General features: G+C 35.0%; 1 protein-coding gene across 1 annotated transcript in view; it reads left to right on the forward strand.

Moving 5' to 3' along the window:
• Positions 1-14,993, forward strand: part of PLOD2 (procollagen-lysine, 2-oxoglutarate 5-dioxygenase 2) — a gene marked incomplete at its 3' end in the record, with an annotated part of 111,076 nt that overhangs the window by 53,758 nt on the left and 42,325 nt on the right. Inside the window, exons 3-5 of the mRNA XM_012646093.1 lie at positions 2,164-2,300; positions 9,866-10,029; positions 13,110-13,222. Coding sequence (XP_012501547.1) covers positions 2,164-2,300; positions 9,866-10,029; positions 13,110-13,222 — 414 coding nt within the window. The remainder of the gene's footprint in view (positions 1-2,163; positions 2,301-9,865; positions 10,030-13,109; positions 13,223-14,993) is intronic.

Here is a 14,993-nt window from a genome sequence, read left to right on the forward strand (position 1 = left end):
TGTTAGAAATAGGATAGATGATAAATATATTAATAGTAAAGTATATACTGACTGGAGACACTGTGGAAGAAATAGAAAAAAAATAGGATAAAATTATGCTGAAATCTAGTGGGAGGATCTCCCAGTCTGATCTAGAGTTCAGACTGGGGAGAGATTGGAATATTTTGTACCTGCAAGGTACTTTGTTACGAACTTTACATGTGGTATGCTGTTAATTCATTATGTGAACCACACAAGGTAGATATTACTTTGTTTATGGGTGAAGAAAACTTGCAACAAGGTCCATGGCTATAAAGTGTCAAATCTTGGATCCCAGCCCCATTTGATGAACTCAGGAGTTTATGATCCTCCTGCTGTCTTACCTTATGTAATTCAGTCCTTTGGAAAGTATGGACTCCAGACCATCAACATCCGCATCATCTGGACACTGATTTGGAGGGACATTGCTCAGGCTCCACCCGAGACCAACTGAATGATAAATTCTGGGAGAGGTACCCAGTAGTCTGTGTTATAAAAAGCTCTCCACATGATTCTGTGGCACACTAAATTCTGACAACCAAGAACATAGAGAGTAGCGCTTAGCATAGAGTACTGCACAAAGTAGGCTCTCAGATGTGGTTGGGCCCAGTATTATTACTGCTTCAGGATTAGAGAATCCAGATGGGCTGTGTAACAAAGCTCAGGAGGCAAGAACTAATAATTCTACTAGATTAGCCCCAGTTTGACTCCAGATCCACAACAGCTTGAGCTTTCTTGGGTGGCATTTCCCCCCCAACCTTCAATATAGGCAGTAATGAAGTTGTCAGAGATTTGAGACTGGGAGCCCCGCAGGCTTTGTCAGCCAGATTTATATTTGGCTCAGCGTTAAGTAAAATTGCAACTAATAGTATTTATTTCCTAAATTTATTTTATTCTTTTCTTTTTGCATTTATTTTTAGTTTCTTTCCCCCTTAATTTCCAAGATCTTCTAATAGATTATTATCTTGGCAACTTCAGATGAAAGTAAAATAAAAGGTGTGTCTGAAGAGGGAGGGGCACATATTGTACTTCCTGATTCCTGTGAACAAAATTTCTCTGAAAAGGAATTTGGAGGAAAGAGACCATTCCAGTGAATAGTTTACAAACCAAACTGGGGAGAAGGTGCCTTCCAGAGAATAATGGCAGGGTTCAGTCCCATTTATGCAAATGAAGGATTCAGACTTGCTTAGTTCTGATTGGCCACTACCTCTGAGTTCTGATTGGTTGATACAGCTGAGTCCTGATTGGTTGATAGACCTGAGTCCTGATTAGTTAGTTCAGGTGAGCTCTTGTTAGTTGGCTCAGATGCGCTCTCAAAGTCGGCAATAGGGGTGTGGGTTTTCAGAAAACTGAGATTACCTATGTAATCTCTAGTTTGCAAATCGTCATTTGGTTCTACTTATAATTGAGGCCCAGCTGGCCACTTAGGATTCATTTTGAAGAATTGGCTCTTACAGGTTCACATTTGTTCACATCCCTCAGAGCCAAGTGTGTCAACAGTGTGTTTCCCATTCAGGAGGCAGCTGCTGAGGCTAAGGCAAATTGTGAAGAGAGAGAGTACAGGTTTAGCTCCAATTTATTGTGCTTAGGCAATTTCTTGCATTGATAAATTCTTACTAAGCTTTTGAAGATTATGTAAGTTTAATAAGGTAAGGAAGGTGACGTTTTACCTGATACGCTCTGCAATTTCCTGAACAATCCATTTTGGTTCAGTAGGAAACTTGCTTAAGGGCCCAGTCTAGGAGTTAAGGGCTTTCAGTTTTGATCATACAGATTTCCTGCCAGATTGAAAAAAGAGATATGAAAGGTTTCTTCATTTTCTTTTTCATTTTGGTCTGAACAAATAGGAGTGAATAATAAAATATGAGAAATACTGTTTGAGTCCACCTCCTTGAATTAGCTTTTAGCTTTTGAAATGGAAAAATTGGAAATGGCATTTTTGGGGTGGCTAACATTGAAGAATTATGACTTGACTTAGGCATCAAGTTTCTTTTTTTTTTTTTTCTTTTTAGCATCATGATTTAATGAAACATTTAAAGACTCCTTTGGTGCAATACTGTGCAAGTTGCTGGTGTCTTTCAGTTTTTCATTGTAGTATCATAATTTGAATTTTGCTTAGGGATGAAATGTTGATTTTGTTTATAGGTGCTTGGTCAAGGAGAAGAGTGGAGAGGTGGTTATGGAATTAATAGTATTGGAGGGGGCCAAAAAGTGAGATTAATGAAAGAAGTCATGGAACATTATGCCCATCAAGATGATCTGATTATCTTGTTTACTGAATGGTAAGAGAAATACTCTGTGGATTTTAAAATCTATATTAAATTATTTTTTAAGAGTCAAAATTTGTATTTGTAGATTATGTATTAAATTATTTTATTGACAAGGAATCATAATTTTAAAAAGTAGATATTACTCATAGTTATATAACCATGGTCTGACCTAATGATGTGATCAAAGTTGATGGGTTACCATGAACACTAATAGGGAAATGTCACAAGCTAACATTTTTGTGAAATTAATATTTTAATCTTGAGTTAAAGATAAAGATCATGCTGAGCTTTTCCATTGAGAAGGGTAACTTAATAGATTCTGATCAACCAGGAGAAAATAGATCATGTAGAGTTATACATACAAATGTATGTATATGTCACTTGTATGTCTCATACAAGTGAGACATAAGGAAGTCTGTGTTATTAAGAAAGAAGAACCTTTCCAATATAAATGTCTTTTAATGTAATACTTCACTATTCTTCTAATTTACTTGAAGTATCTACTGTCTTTCTTTACTGTCTTTTTACAGTTATGATTTTTATAATAAGGTCAAGTTGTCATAAGTTAACAGTTGGCACATCTTTTCTTTCATTCTCTGTATTTTCTTTTGTGTGTGTGTGTGTGTGTGTGTGTGTGTGTGTGTGTGTGTGTGTGTGCTTGGTCATTTATTGCTCATTTCAAATCCCCCCATATTTTCCCCTGTAACATAGCAAAGTCTTTTTTTCATATTTGTCCTTAATTTGAAAATGCAAAGATACAATTATTTGTAGATGAAAATAAGAGTAATTTTTATGCAAGTATGTAAATGAGAAAGGCATAAATTTTGAAATGAAAATAGATATATAAAGTCCCAGTGCCATCAACACTTAAAAGTTTTGAAAGGATCCACAAAACTTGCATCTTTAGAATTTTCCTGATATCACCTAGACAAAAAAAAATTAAATTCTACTTGTGGTTACCTATTCTTGCAAGATGAAGTATGGTATGGCAGGTGTTAGCTTGTGTGGTGGGAATTTTTCTATGGCATCTATTATATATTTTTACCTTTAGAAAAAGAATGAGTTCATTATCATAGCTATTTAGATTAAATGTTGAGTATGTTTTGGCTTAAAATTACCATGGATTTCAAACAACCATATTAGTTAGGTTGAACTTGCCACATGTACATTTTGATTTTGGCTGTAAGGCAGATTCTCCTTGTAAAAGCTATCACATACAAGTCAACAGTGATTCCAGATTCCTAAAACTCCTTTTGGGTTTTAGGAAGAACTTCTTTCCTCTACCCTTACCCTCGCACCTCCATCCTCCACTCTCTCCCGATCTAAGCTTTAGCCTTGTGGGTAACTGGTAGAGTGAGGGGCCTATTTGTGTCTAATGAGAATAGAGATACTGTGAGATATCTAAAGCCTGCTTGAGGTTGAGTTTGTTTATTTATATGATTGTTTAAGACCCAACTTGATAGAAAAGACAATAAAATTTTAATAGAAGTCCCATTGTCTTCCAGACACCATTAGTATTTGGGGTATATCAGTGCACTAAATAGTCAAAATTTCTGACAACTCCTCCTGTGAAAACAGCCAGCCAGGTGAAAACTTGGATGCCCAACTCAGCCAAGTCATTGTCCCAGCAGAGTCATTGACATTTTCTCCATCATCGCCTACCGTGTCTGTCCTGTGGAAAAATGCAGGGATCAGGAGAAAGTAACCAAAACGGTAAAGAGGGGTGAAAAATTAGTGACACTTAGGAATTATTTGGTGGTGGTTGTTGGCCTTATAAAAAAAGAATATTTCCTTTATGAAAATATCTACTCAAAGATTTTTGTATATAGAAACTCCCCCAGTTTATTGAGGTATTTTTTTCAAGATGATTGTGAGTTTTGAGGTAAGATAAAATAATTGGCTGTTGCCAACTAAAGATAGCAGGAAGGAAAACTAAATTAAAAAAAAAAAAACCCTAGAATGGTAGTCAATGGTATACTGCAAAAGTTGATATATACATCATATATATGTGTGTGTGTATATATGTGTGTGTATATATATGTATAACTAAAATGAATATAAAGCGAAGTCATTATTTTAATAGTTTTGGTCTAGGAGGTTGGTCCAAGATAAATGAATAATGGGTATAAATGGAGGGATAATCTCAGTCACACAAGTTCCTGCTAATCACCAGTGTGCTTCATCATTTTGATTGTATATGACTAGCTTTTCTTCAATTATCATGCTGAATTGTAATTGTTTGTGTGTTCCACACGGTAAAGCTGGGTGCCATACCTGATTTACATATTTCCAGCGTTCAATAGCAAGGAATCAGTAGATATTGGGTAATGGTGAATTGCACTACAAGAAGAAACAGACCTTATAAGAGAGAGAATTATGGTGGATGGTTGGAAACTATTTTTGAGGTTGTTTCTCTTTGTTCATTTGGAGAAATAGGATGCCTTCTAAAGGCAGGAAAACATTCAAATTTTCTGAGTATCAAAGCATTGAAATTATTAAAAAATTGAATTTTGATTAGAAAGTATAAATATGATGCTATTGCTTCTGATCTTTCATATATCAACCAATGTTTGTTTCTTTTGGCTTCTCATTGAATGCTGTTTTGCTGAAAAAAATGAGATCAGTGGGCAAATTTTTCTCTCTGCATTCAGGATACATGTATTGAGAATAAAATGTGATCCAGGCATTGAACTTAACACTACAGAAAAAGTGATAAAAACAGATATCACCCTCAAGGAATTCTCATTTATATCATAATAATTCTGCAGACAAAACTGAACAAACCTAATGTGGAAGAAGAATATACATCTTCAAAAAAGACATGAATGTTGGCATAATCTCTTTAGAGTTATTTACTTTTAGAAAATTGTGAAAGATTATATATTTTATTGGGTCACTTTGTTAATTGTTTTAAAAGTATCATTTTTATGATTTTGTTTTATCGTTGAAGAAGTATAATTTATTTTTGTTATTCTAAAGGTGACCAGATCCTATCCTATTTGTCGTCTAAGAAATAAACATTTTCTACCTCTCATAATTCAGATTACATTCCTAGTATATTTGCCTTTTATATTGTTTTGCATAATTTATACAGAAGACAGAGTGAAAAATTTCTGAAAGCAAAGCTTTTTGAATACAACATCTATAATTTTAACTAACAATGGCAGATTTATTTGATTGACCACACCCCGAATCCCTGGCAATGATGACAATTTAAGTGTGTAAGCACAAAGAACCCAGTCATTCCCAATGGACAACATTGTATTACATTAGTATGAATGAAAACCCAAAACACATTATGGATTCCAGTTTTTATACTGTTTTGTTCTTTCTTCTTCTTCAAATATATTCCACTGCTTTCTGGCTTATTCAGAATACTGTGAAGTATGTTTAGAAATTAAGTTGAAAATGAGTGATTGTTGTTTTTTTCAAATTGTTCATATGTTCTTGCTAATATTGACTGAGCATATTAGTGGTTATGTTGCAATAAGGAAAGATCAGATGACATACAAAAGCAGTGTTAGGTATTCATGTATGTTTAGATTAATTGTACCTGGGTATTTTCATATGTGATTATTTTGTCTGACTATTGTGAGTGTGTATGTATTCCAAAACTACATCATCTGCTTTTTGAATTTTGCTCTTCTAGATGTGCATTAAGCATTTGCTATGTTCAAAATATGGTGCTAGTTGCTATGGCTGGATATGTAATATGTGGTACTAAATGCTGTGGTTGGGGGACTGACTGGGACAGAAATCCTGCCCTCAGGATGTATTTCTTTCTCAACAAATCTGTATGTGTTGTGTTTGGCATGTTGCCCTACATCGTAATAGAGGCTAGGGATTAAAAAAAGATTTCTTTATTTCTTCATTGATTCAGTGAACACTGTGTACTAAATATACATCAGATTTGAAAGTTCTAATGTCATAGAGATAAACTTAACTATGATTTTTAAACTAGAGGGAAATTGTCATTTAATCTATTGTATCATTTCACAGATAAATGTGGCTGCCCTTTATGTTAGGTGTTTGCAACAGTTGAGCCACTCTCCTAAAACAGTCTGGAGGAAGCAACCCTTCAGTGAGGCCTTGTCCTCATTGACTCCCACCTCTACCCTGCTTCAGTAAGGATTTCATATTCAAGAAGTGAAATTCTATTCCATTTGGAGGAAAATCCCCCAAGTGATATTTAGCTTTTTATTGGTACATAATATTTCTACGTATTTATGGGATCCATCTAATATTTTGTTACATGCACAGAATGTGTAATGACCAAATCAGGGCTTTTATGTTATCCATCGTCTTGAGCATTTATTATGTCTGTGTGTTGGGAGAATTTCAAGACCTCTCCTTTAGCTACTTTTAAATATATAATGCATTGTTGTTAACTATAGTCACCTACCGTGCTATAGAACATTAGAACTTATTCCTTTTATTTAATGTATGTTTTTAACCAACCACATTAACCAACCTCTTTTCATTCCTCCCAAACTCCACCCATATCCTTCCCAGCCTCTAGTAACTATCATTCTACTCTCTGTCAACTTTACAGCTTTCACATATGAGTCAGAACATGTAATATTTGTCTTTTGTGCTTCACTTATTTCATTTAATATGATGACCTCCAGTTCTATCCATATTGCTTCAAATGACAAGATTTCATTCCTTTTTGTGGTCAAATAGTATTCCATTGTGTATATATACCACATTTTATCTGTCCCTTCATCTATTCATGGGCACTTAGGTTGTTTCCGTATCTCCGTATTGTGAATAGTGCTGCAATAAACATGGGGCATCCCTTTGATACGCTAATTTCCTTTCCAATAACACATCAGAAACATAATTCACCATTATAAAATGGGATTTATCCCAAGGATGCAAGGACAGTTCAATATTTAGCTTTTAAAATACTAGCTAATTCCCTTTCCTTCCCTTCAAAATTCCTAAGATAAATTTAAACATTTCACTATGATTTTATTATAATTTATTGTGCAAAGTCAAAACTGTGTAGGTGGGCATTTTCAACCGTGTATGTGTGTGTGTGTGTGTTTGGGGGGAGTTAGAGTGGTTCCACAGGCTTGGTTTGTGGTGTTAATTATCTCTGGAAGTATAGACATATATTTGAGGTGAACATATGATGAAAGACAGAATTATTAGGTGTGGAGCTACTTCTGTGCTTTAGTTTCATTAGACTTTATTTAAACTTTTATATAGTAGCTGGTAATAGTTTGGATGATTATGATTTTTTGCTGAAGTTTATTCCAGTGATGATGAAGAAAGTATTGGATTGGGGAAAAATAACAAATAAGGTTAGGGAACACTTCCGTTGCTTTCTTTTTTGGCCACCTGGGAGCTTTTGCTTCTTGTTGAGACTAGGGATGATTCATTCATTCATTCACTCATTTGTTCAACCAGTATTTATTGACTGTCTTCAAAATACAAGGCTAAGGGGATATACACATGAATCAAGATGTGGATCTGGCATCTGAAGGTGGGAAAGTCAATCTAGTATAAGATAGATAGTCTTAGCACAGAGAGCAGAAAGTAAAACATTCGATGAAAGGGAGAGGAAAAGAGCTGTGGGAGTTAAGAGAAGGAAAACGATCTTTCCAATTATGCTTATCAAAGAGGAGTTTATAAAGGAGGTGGCGTATGGAATGAGCGTTGAAGATAAATGGTTTGGACCCAATTGGGAAAACATGTACTAAGCAGTGGCGACATCATGAGTGAAGGCATAGATGACAGATCAAATAATTCAGTTTGGCTTCATAATAAGTTATTTAATGGACTATTATTAATGTGAGGCTGAGTCATTTAGAATTCCTTCTATAGGCTGAGGGTCAGTAAACTATGGCCTATATTGCTGCCTGTTTTTGTAAAAAGTTTTATTGAAACACGGTTATGCTCACTTGTTTACATATTGTCTATAGCTGCGTTTGCACTGTAACAGCAGAGTATAGTCATTACAACAGAGACCATGTAGCTCTCAAAATCTAAAATATTTTCTGTAAAAGGCCAGAGAGTAAATATTAATAATATTTGCTGATTCCTGCTTTAGGCCATAGTTGAAAACCACTGATCCAGTCTGGGACTGGCACAGAACGGTTTTTTAGGAGAAATTTTTAGACAGTCCTAATTATAAGAGGGGAGGTGATGACTAATGTGGAAGCCTGTAGGGTTTTTGAACTAATCTATGCCAGTACCTTCTAGTAGGAGTGGAGAGGATTTGAATGCAAAATATATTAAGTAGATGGAATCAGTAGGATTAGGCAAAAGATTTGAAGAGAGAGGCCATGGAAAAGGAGGAGTCAAAGCTGAATAAAAGAATTTCAGCCTGAGTGACTGTGTGATTGATGGTGCTGCAGAAACAGGGAACGCAGAAGGCCGGCCACGGTGGCTCACAGCCTGTAATCCCAGCACTATGGGATGCCTAGGTGGGCGAATCTCTTGAGGCCAGGAGTTCAAGACCAGCCTGAGCAACCTAGCAAGACCCTCATCTCCATGAAAAAACAGAAAAATCAGCCGGGCATGGTGACACGCACCTGTAGTATCAGCCACTCAGGAGGCTGAGGTGGAGTGATTGCTTGAGCCCCGGTGGTAGAGGCTGCAGTGAGCTATGATGACACCACTGCTCTCCCGCCCAGGCAGCAGAGTAAGAGCTTTTTTCAAAAAAAAAGAAAAGAAAAGAAACGTAACGAAACCAGGAACACAGAAGGACAAACAAACACTTGTAAAAATCTCAGTGATCTGTTGGAGATCAAACACTGGCATGTCTGGTAGAAGACTCAATATGACTACATAAGGTAGAATCTTACAGTTTTTGCAGGCCCTAGGTGTATTTACCACAGTTAAATGTGGAAAGTTTTATTTTATTCTTCGTATTTAAATGGACTGAATTACTATGAGAATTATTTTTATAACTTCTTTTTGTTTTCTTTTTTAACAAAAATATTAGACAATTTGAGTTTTTATAGCCAAAATAATTTTAAGTAGAAAACAATATTTGTCCTTTGAGAAGTTTTACAAAGGTTCAAAGAACTTTTCTAAAGTGTTTAAACACATGAATAACAATGCTAGTAGAATGAAATGGAAAAAGTTTCAGCAACCTTAAATTTTTATTCAGTCGGATTCGTTTTTTTAATGTCAGCTACTTTATTGTCTTAATTCCCAATGTTACAAAAAGATATGAAAATATGAACATATCTTTCTAAGTTTATCCATTTTAATATTTAACAGGCTTTACAAATATAAGCCTGAATTACTTGTATTTTACATAAATTTTATTCTTGATTGAGATTTTAAAAATTTTGATTTTGGTGATATGTGATTATAGAAAAAAATACTAAGTCTAGCACTAAAAAGGCTGTCTTTCATTTGGTAATGTAATGTAAACACTAATAATTCAATACAATCCATATAATTTAAGCTGAGGGAAAATTGGTGTACTCTGTAAATAGTACAGGTATTAATCTTGTGTTGGATTCTAAATTCTGACATTTATTAGAGACCTTTTCTTGTTTTATGTGCCTAAATTCTGACATGTGTATTCTGAAACTTCTTTTTTCACCATTAAACAGCTTTGATGTCATATTTGCTGGTGGTCCAGAAGAAGTCCTAAAAAAGTTCCAAAAGATGAATCACAAAGTGGTCTTTGCAGCAGATGGAATTCTGTGGCCAGATAAAAGACTAGCGGACAAGTATCCCATTGTGCACATTGGGAAACGCTACCTGAATTCAGGAGGTGGGTAAGATACTGGCAGAAAAGTTTAATGTAAGTTAAAATATAAATATTGATGAAACAACCTTTTAAAATATATGTAGTTACTGTAGACATGAAATATCCATTATCTTATTGTTACTATGGAAAATAATAGTTTAAAATCCATAGTGTATTTTATAGTTGACAAAGCATTTTCCCATATATTATGTCATTTGATGCTTCTAACAGTACTAGGCAATATAGATATTATTATTTCTACATTATAAATGAGGAAACTCATGTTACCACAATCTAAGTGACTACTCCTAAAGACATTCTGTTGTTAAAGGAAAATCAACATGGATCCAGGTCTTCTAATTATGGTTCATTAAGAATTTTCTGGCTACAGGATAATAGGTTTAGTAAATTTCCTTACTTGGGAAAAATATTAGCCTTAGTTTCTAATCATGTATCTCATAAAAGTAAGCATTGCTTAATTATATATGTATTTCTGAACCTTATTGGAGTAAATAAGTGATTTGTCTTAAAATCAATAGTTGACAAGATTCAACATTGAGTATCTGGGTATACTTAAAGTGTTGGATTTATCTATGCCACCATGGATTAAAAGAACAAATTACTATATATCCCACCCCCTCTGCCCCTCAAAAAGTAAAATAAAATTTTACTTTGGACATTATTATGATACCACAATTTGTTTTAGTTAGATTGAGATTAATGTAAACATATGGCCAGAAGACATAACCAAGGGGCATGTTAGAAAAACAAAATAGGTGCAAATTACAGGACACATTGGGAAAATGGATTTTTTGGGTGATCCACATGTATATAATTGATACTATTCAGGCTAGTTAAAATAAGTGCTGCTCAAGGTAGCAGCATATCTGGGTTCTAGTCTTTGCTCAGCCACTTAAGGCAATGAAACCTTTAGAAAGTAATTTAATTTTTTTGTGATGCCTCAATTCCAGCTCTTTTCACCTATACTTTATTTTAGCAACCCATTCCCATAGTTGTACCTTGGAACTTTGTCAGCCCATACACATGTTGTACTTCTGAAACCTTAAAATTCCAATTTCCGCTGTCTAGTTTCAGATCCTTTTATCTCAGATCCTCATCTCAGCACTTCCACAGTGCATACTTTTTAGGATCTCTTGATCATTATATTTTCTCCCTATTTATTTACTACCCTTGGATTTCATTTCCATATTCAGTCAGAACCTAGGGTTTCGCAGGTCGGTCACTCTGCCCTCGTTGCTTTAGCAGTCTTTCCCTCTTGGATTTGTAGTTGGTGAATTGTCAGTCTCTCTCTGAGATGGCTGCCCACTCTGACTCCTCTGCTTGAGCACTCGGCTCGTGGCTGGGTGCCACATCCATGGCATGGCCTCCAAACTGTCAAGCCCTCAGTAACACATGGCTGATCTTTTACCTTATTCTAAGTCCTCCATAGTTTAAAAACCAGTTTGTAAAGGAAGTACTTAGCTATGGAACTCTGGGATGAGTTTTATTTTACTTATTAAAATTTTCCCAAAGATGACATGCATAGTGAAATGTCATATGTAAATTTATCTAGATAGTGATATATCTACTCAGGTGGCTGAATTTCACACAGACTCACAGTGTTGTGGAAACAGCAAAAAATTAGCAAATAAGTGCAGTTGTGAGCCAGTTTAATTAAGGAAAAGGCATTTATAAGTGGGAAAGTGATTATACATGGACATCAAAGCATCATCCTTATGCTTTCTGTAGTCAAAATAATTACAGAGATGGTAGAAAGTATAAATATATTCAACACAAGTTTGTATAATTTCATTAATGATGTATTGAGAGTTATTTAAAGGATGTGAGTTATGTTTGTGGGTGTATCATTTAGTTTTTTAAAACAACTTTTGATAGATTTAATGTAAATCACATGAAATATATATTATGAAAACATATAATTCCTTTTGATTTATTAAGGATACTTGGGATTTCTAAAAAAGGATAATCATAATTTTTGAAGAATGGTAATATAAACTATTGGAAAATATGTGTTACCACTTGGTATATTTATTATCACAGAGGGCTTGTTATAGGAGTTGAAAAATGTATTATCTTTCAATGTTCTATGATTTTTTTTATTTGCAAGAGTAAGGAAAAACAAGTAACCAGTTAGTGGTTTTTGTCCTGTTTTCATTTTGTCTTGTTTTCTCTAGGTAACAATAAATTTTTTCCTGGATCTATTTCTTTTAATTTTTTTATTCCTATGAGAAAATTTTAATCTTGAGGGTAAAAAATTATGTTCTCTTTCAATTCACAGGAGTAACATTGGTCCCTTTTTAGAAGTATTATATGTCAATGAAACATAGCAGCTTGGTTACATTTGCAAAATTCAGAGGAAGACTCAAAGAGGAAAATGACCCTCTCTGTGTCTTTCATAGACAAAGGTTATTGGCAGATTTAATACTTATGCTCTAAGGCCAAGGGGAACAATCCAGTTTTAGACTTCCTTTTTCCAGAGTATGACACACAAAACCTCGCCAGAAAATGGTTTAGCAGGCCCAGGAATGACTTGCCCAAGTAATGGAAGAATTCCCAAAATTCTAGATATAAAATGTCTTTGGGATGTTTGCAGTCAATGACAACTCCAACATTCCTTTGATTGTATTAGTGCCTCTGGCACTGACAGTAAAACCACTGTAGTAGAGATTTTCTTCTTCCAGAAACAGTGAGTCCTCTGCAGAGGATCCAAGAAGAGCTTTTTAGAAGGTCAGAGAGAAAATTCTTATGTATTACTCTATTCTTTTCCTAGTAACTTTTTCCCCTTAGGAGCCTTGGAAAACATTAGTTCTCCCTCTTATGTCAAATAATTTGGGGGATATATTTATTTAAAGAGAGTGTTTGATTATTTTCTGTTTTGTGGTTGGTAGTAATGCTCATTCTATTGTAGTTTATTTGTAAAACAAATAACAACTCATATTTCTTTTATGGTGAGCTATGATATTCCAACCTAAGGATTAAGCCTCATGTCTTCACAGCTCTGCAGCTGGTCAATGGAATTAACATAGACGTGAGTTTTGGTCTTTGAATCCTAAATTCTCTACTCTCTCTCTGCTGTGTTGCAGGATTTATCGGCTATGCTCCATACATTAATCGTATAGTTCAACAGTGGAATCTCCAGGATAATGATGATGATCAGCTCTTTTACACTAAAATTTACATTGATCCACTGAAAAGGGTATGTGACAGTCTGCGTTTTCCTTTTGTTTTCTTTTTGTTACTTTGTTATATTGATAATGTGGAGTGATCAGAAACAAAGGATTTCATTGTGGAGTAGTCACAAAAAAGGATAGTGTGGCAGCTGGAAAACTGAATTTCAAAATGTTCTCGTCAATAACATATTTTAAATAATATGAGTCAGTGAAACAAATAGTAAATAAGTGAGATTGGTTTCTCTCACCTAGCTGGGTTTCAGCACTAACTAAATGTGTCTTTATGGCTCCTTTTTGGTGGCCAAGACAGCAACCTTGCCAGACTTGGGTGGATCAGACAGAGGAGAGGAGGAAAGATGCAAGGCCCTGCTCTTCCTTCACAGCTATATTGAAACACATTGAAATGGCCCGATACTAAAATGAAATGGCAGCTCTCACACCAGTGTTAGGGCCCCACCTCGATTGCACACTCACTTCCAAGGCTGCCTCTTAATAACAGAATGAGTTATATCATCAAAACTTTTGAGTTTCGAGATTTAAAGAGACAATAATGAAATCCCAGAGACTCTAGAGAATGACTTCTGTCCAATTCTTGAACAGATAACTGTCATTTAATAAGACACAAAGCATTGGAAATATGTGTTCTTTTAGTCCCTCTGTCTTGCAGCTATGATGCTTTCTCACAAAAGTTACTCCAAAGCTATTTGATACCAGTATACTCTTGTAGTTTAATAAAACAGTGTATTCAAAATCCATTGTACATCCTCGGTGAACTTCTAAAATCCTAAATAGGTTAGAGGCCAGCATCTATATCCACAGTTTACCAATAGGGAAACTGAGGCCACGTAGTCAGTGAGTGACACAGCAGGAATTGAATCCTGGGTTCCCTGAATCAGTATTTTCCTTCTATTAATATTTCATAGGATGGTGACATTGAATTCATGTGTTTATTTGGCTACATTTGTAAAATAATAATTGTTTTGAATACTTTGAAATGGCATGTGAATAAGGCCTCTCAATAGAGAGTTTTTAATTTTAAACTTACCTGTGACCCCACTGAGGGTAGGGACTTTCCTATGATATTTGGAGCCTAGAGATCAAGGGTACTGGGGAGACACTGAGGTTAAAAGTCCTGATCTGTGTCCAAGTGTTTGGTGGCCCAGAATGAAGAGAGCCTGTGGGTATAGTTGTTCAAGTATGATCCTTTATTGGAATCCTATGGGACTAGATAGCCAATTTTTGGATTTAGAATATTTGAGAATTTGGAGCCTGGGGATTTAAAGAAATAATGATGATTTCCTAAAGAGGTTAGAGCCTCAGGATCCATGGGACTATGATATAGATGCAACCTTATGCATTTTATTAATAGGAATACTGCAGTTGTCACAAATAGAGCAACTCAAAATAGCAGTGGCTTAAATAAGATAGGTTTTTCAAAACATATTTTTCCCCTTTATCAAAACATTTAAAAAAATTAAGAGATAGGATGTACAAGGGTGTTTTAGTGGCTTTATGGTATCTACCATTAATTAATTAATTAATTCATGGTTCTACCATTAGCCTATAGCTCTCTCAATGTAATATCCTGGTCCAAAATGGCAACTTGAGTTCCAACCATTGCATTCATATTCTGGGCAGCTAAAAGGCAGAATAGTAAAAAAATGGGCCATCTTAGTTGCATCAACTCTCTTTTAGGACCCTGTCTAGAAGTCTTAGAGAATACTTTCTCATATCTTTCTTTGACCAGAACATAGTTATGTGACCACACATAATATGTAAAAGGAATTTTTTTTTTTT

Source organism: Propithecus coquereli, unplaced genomic scaffold (assembly GCF_000956105.1).
Source record: "Propithecus coquereli isolate 6110/MARCELLA unplaced genomic scaffold, Pcoq_1.0 Scaffold240, whole genome shotgun sequence".
Lineage (NCBI taxonomy): Eukaryota > Metazoa > Chordata > Mammalia > Primates > Indriidae > Propithecus > Propithecus coquereli.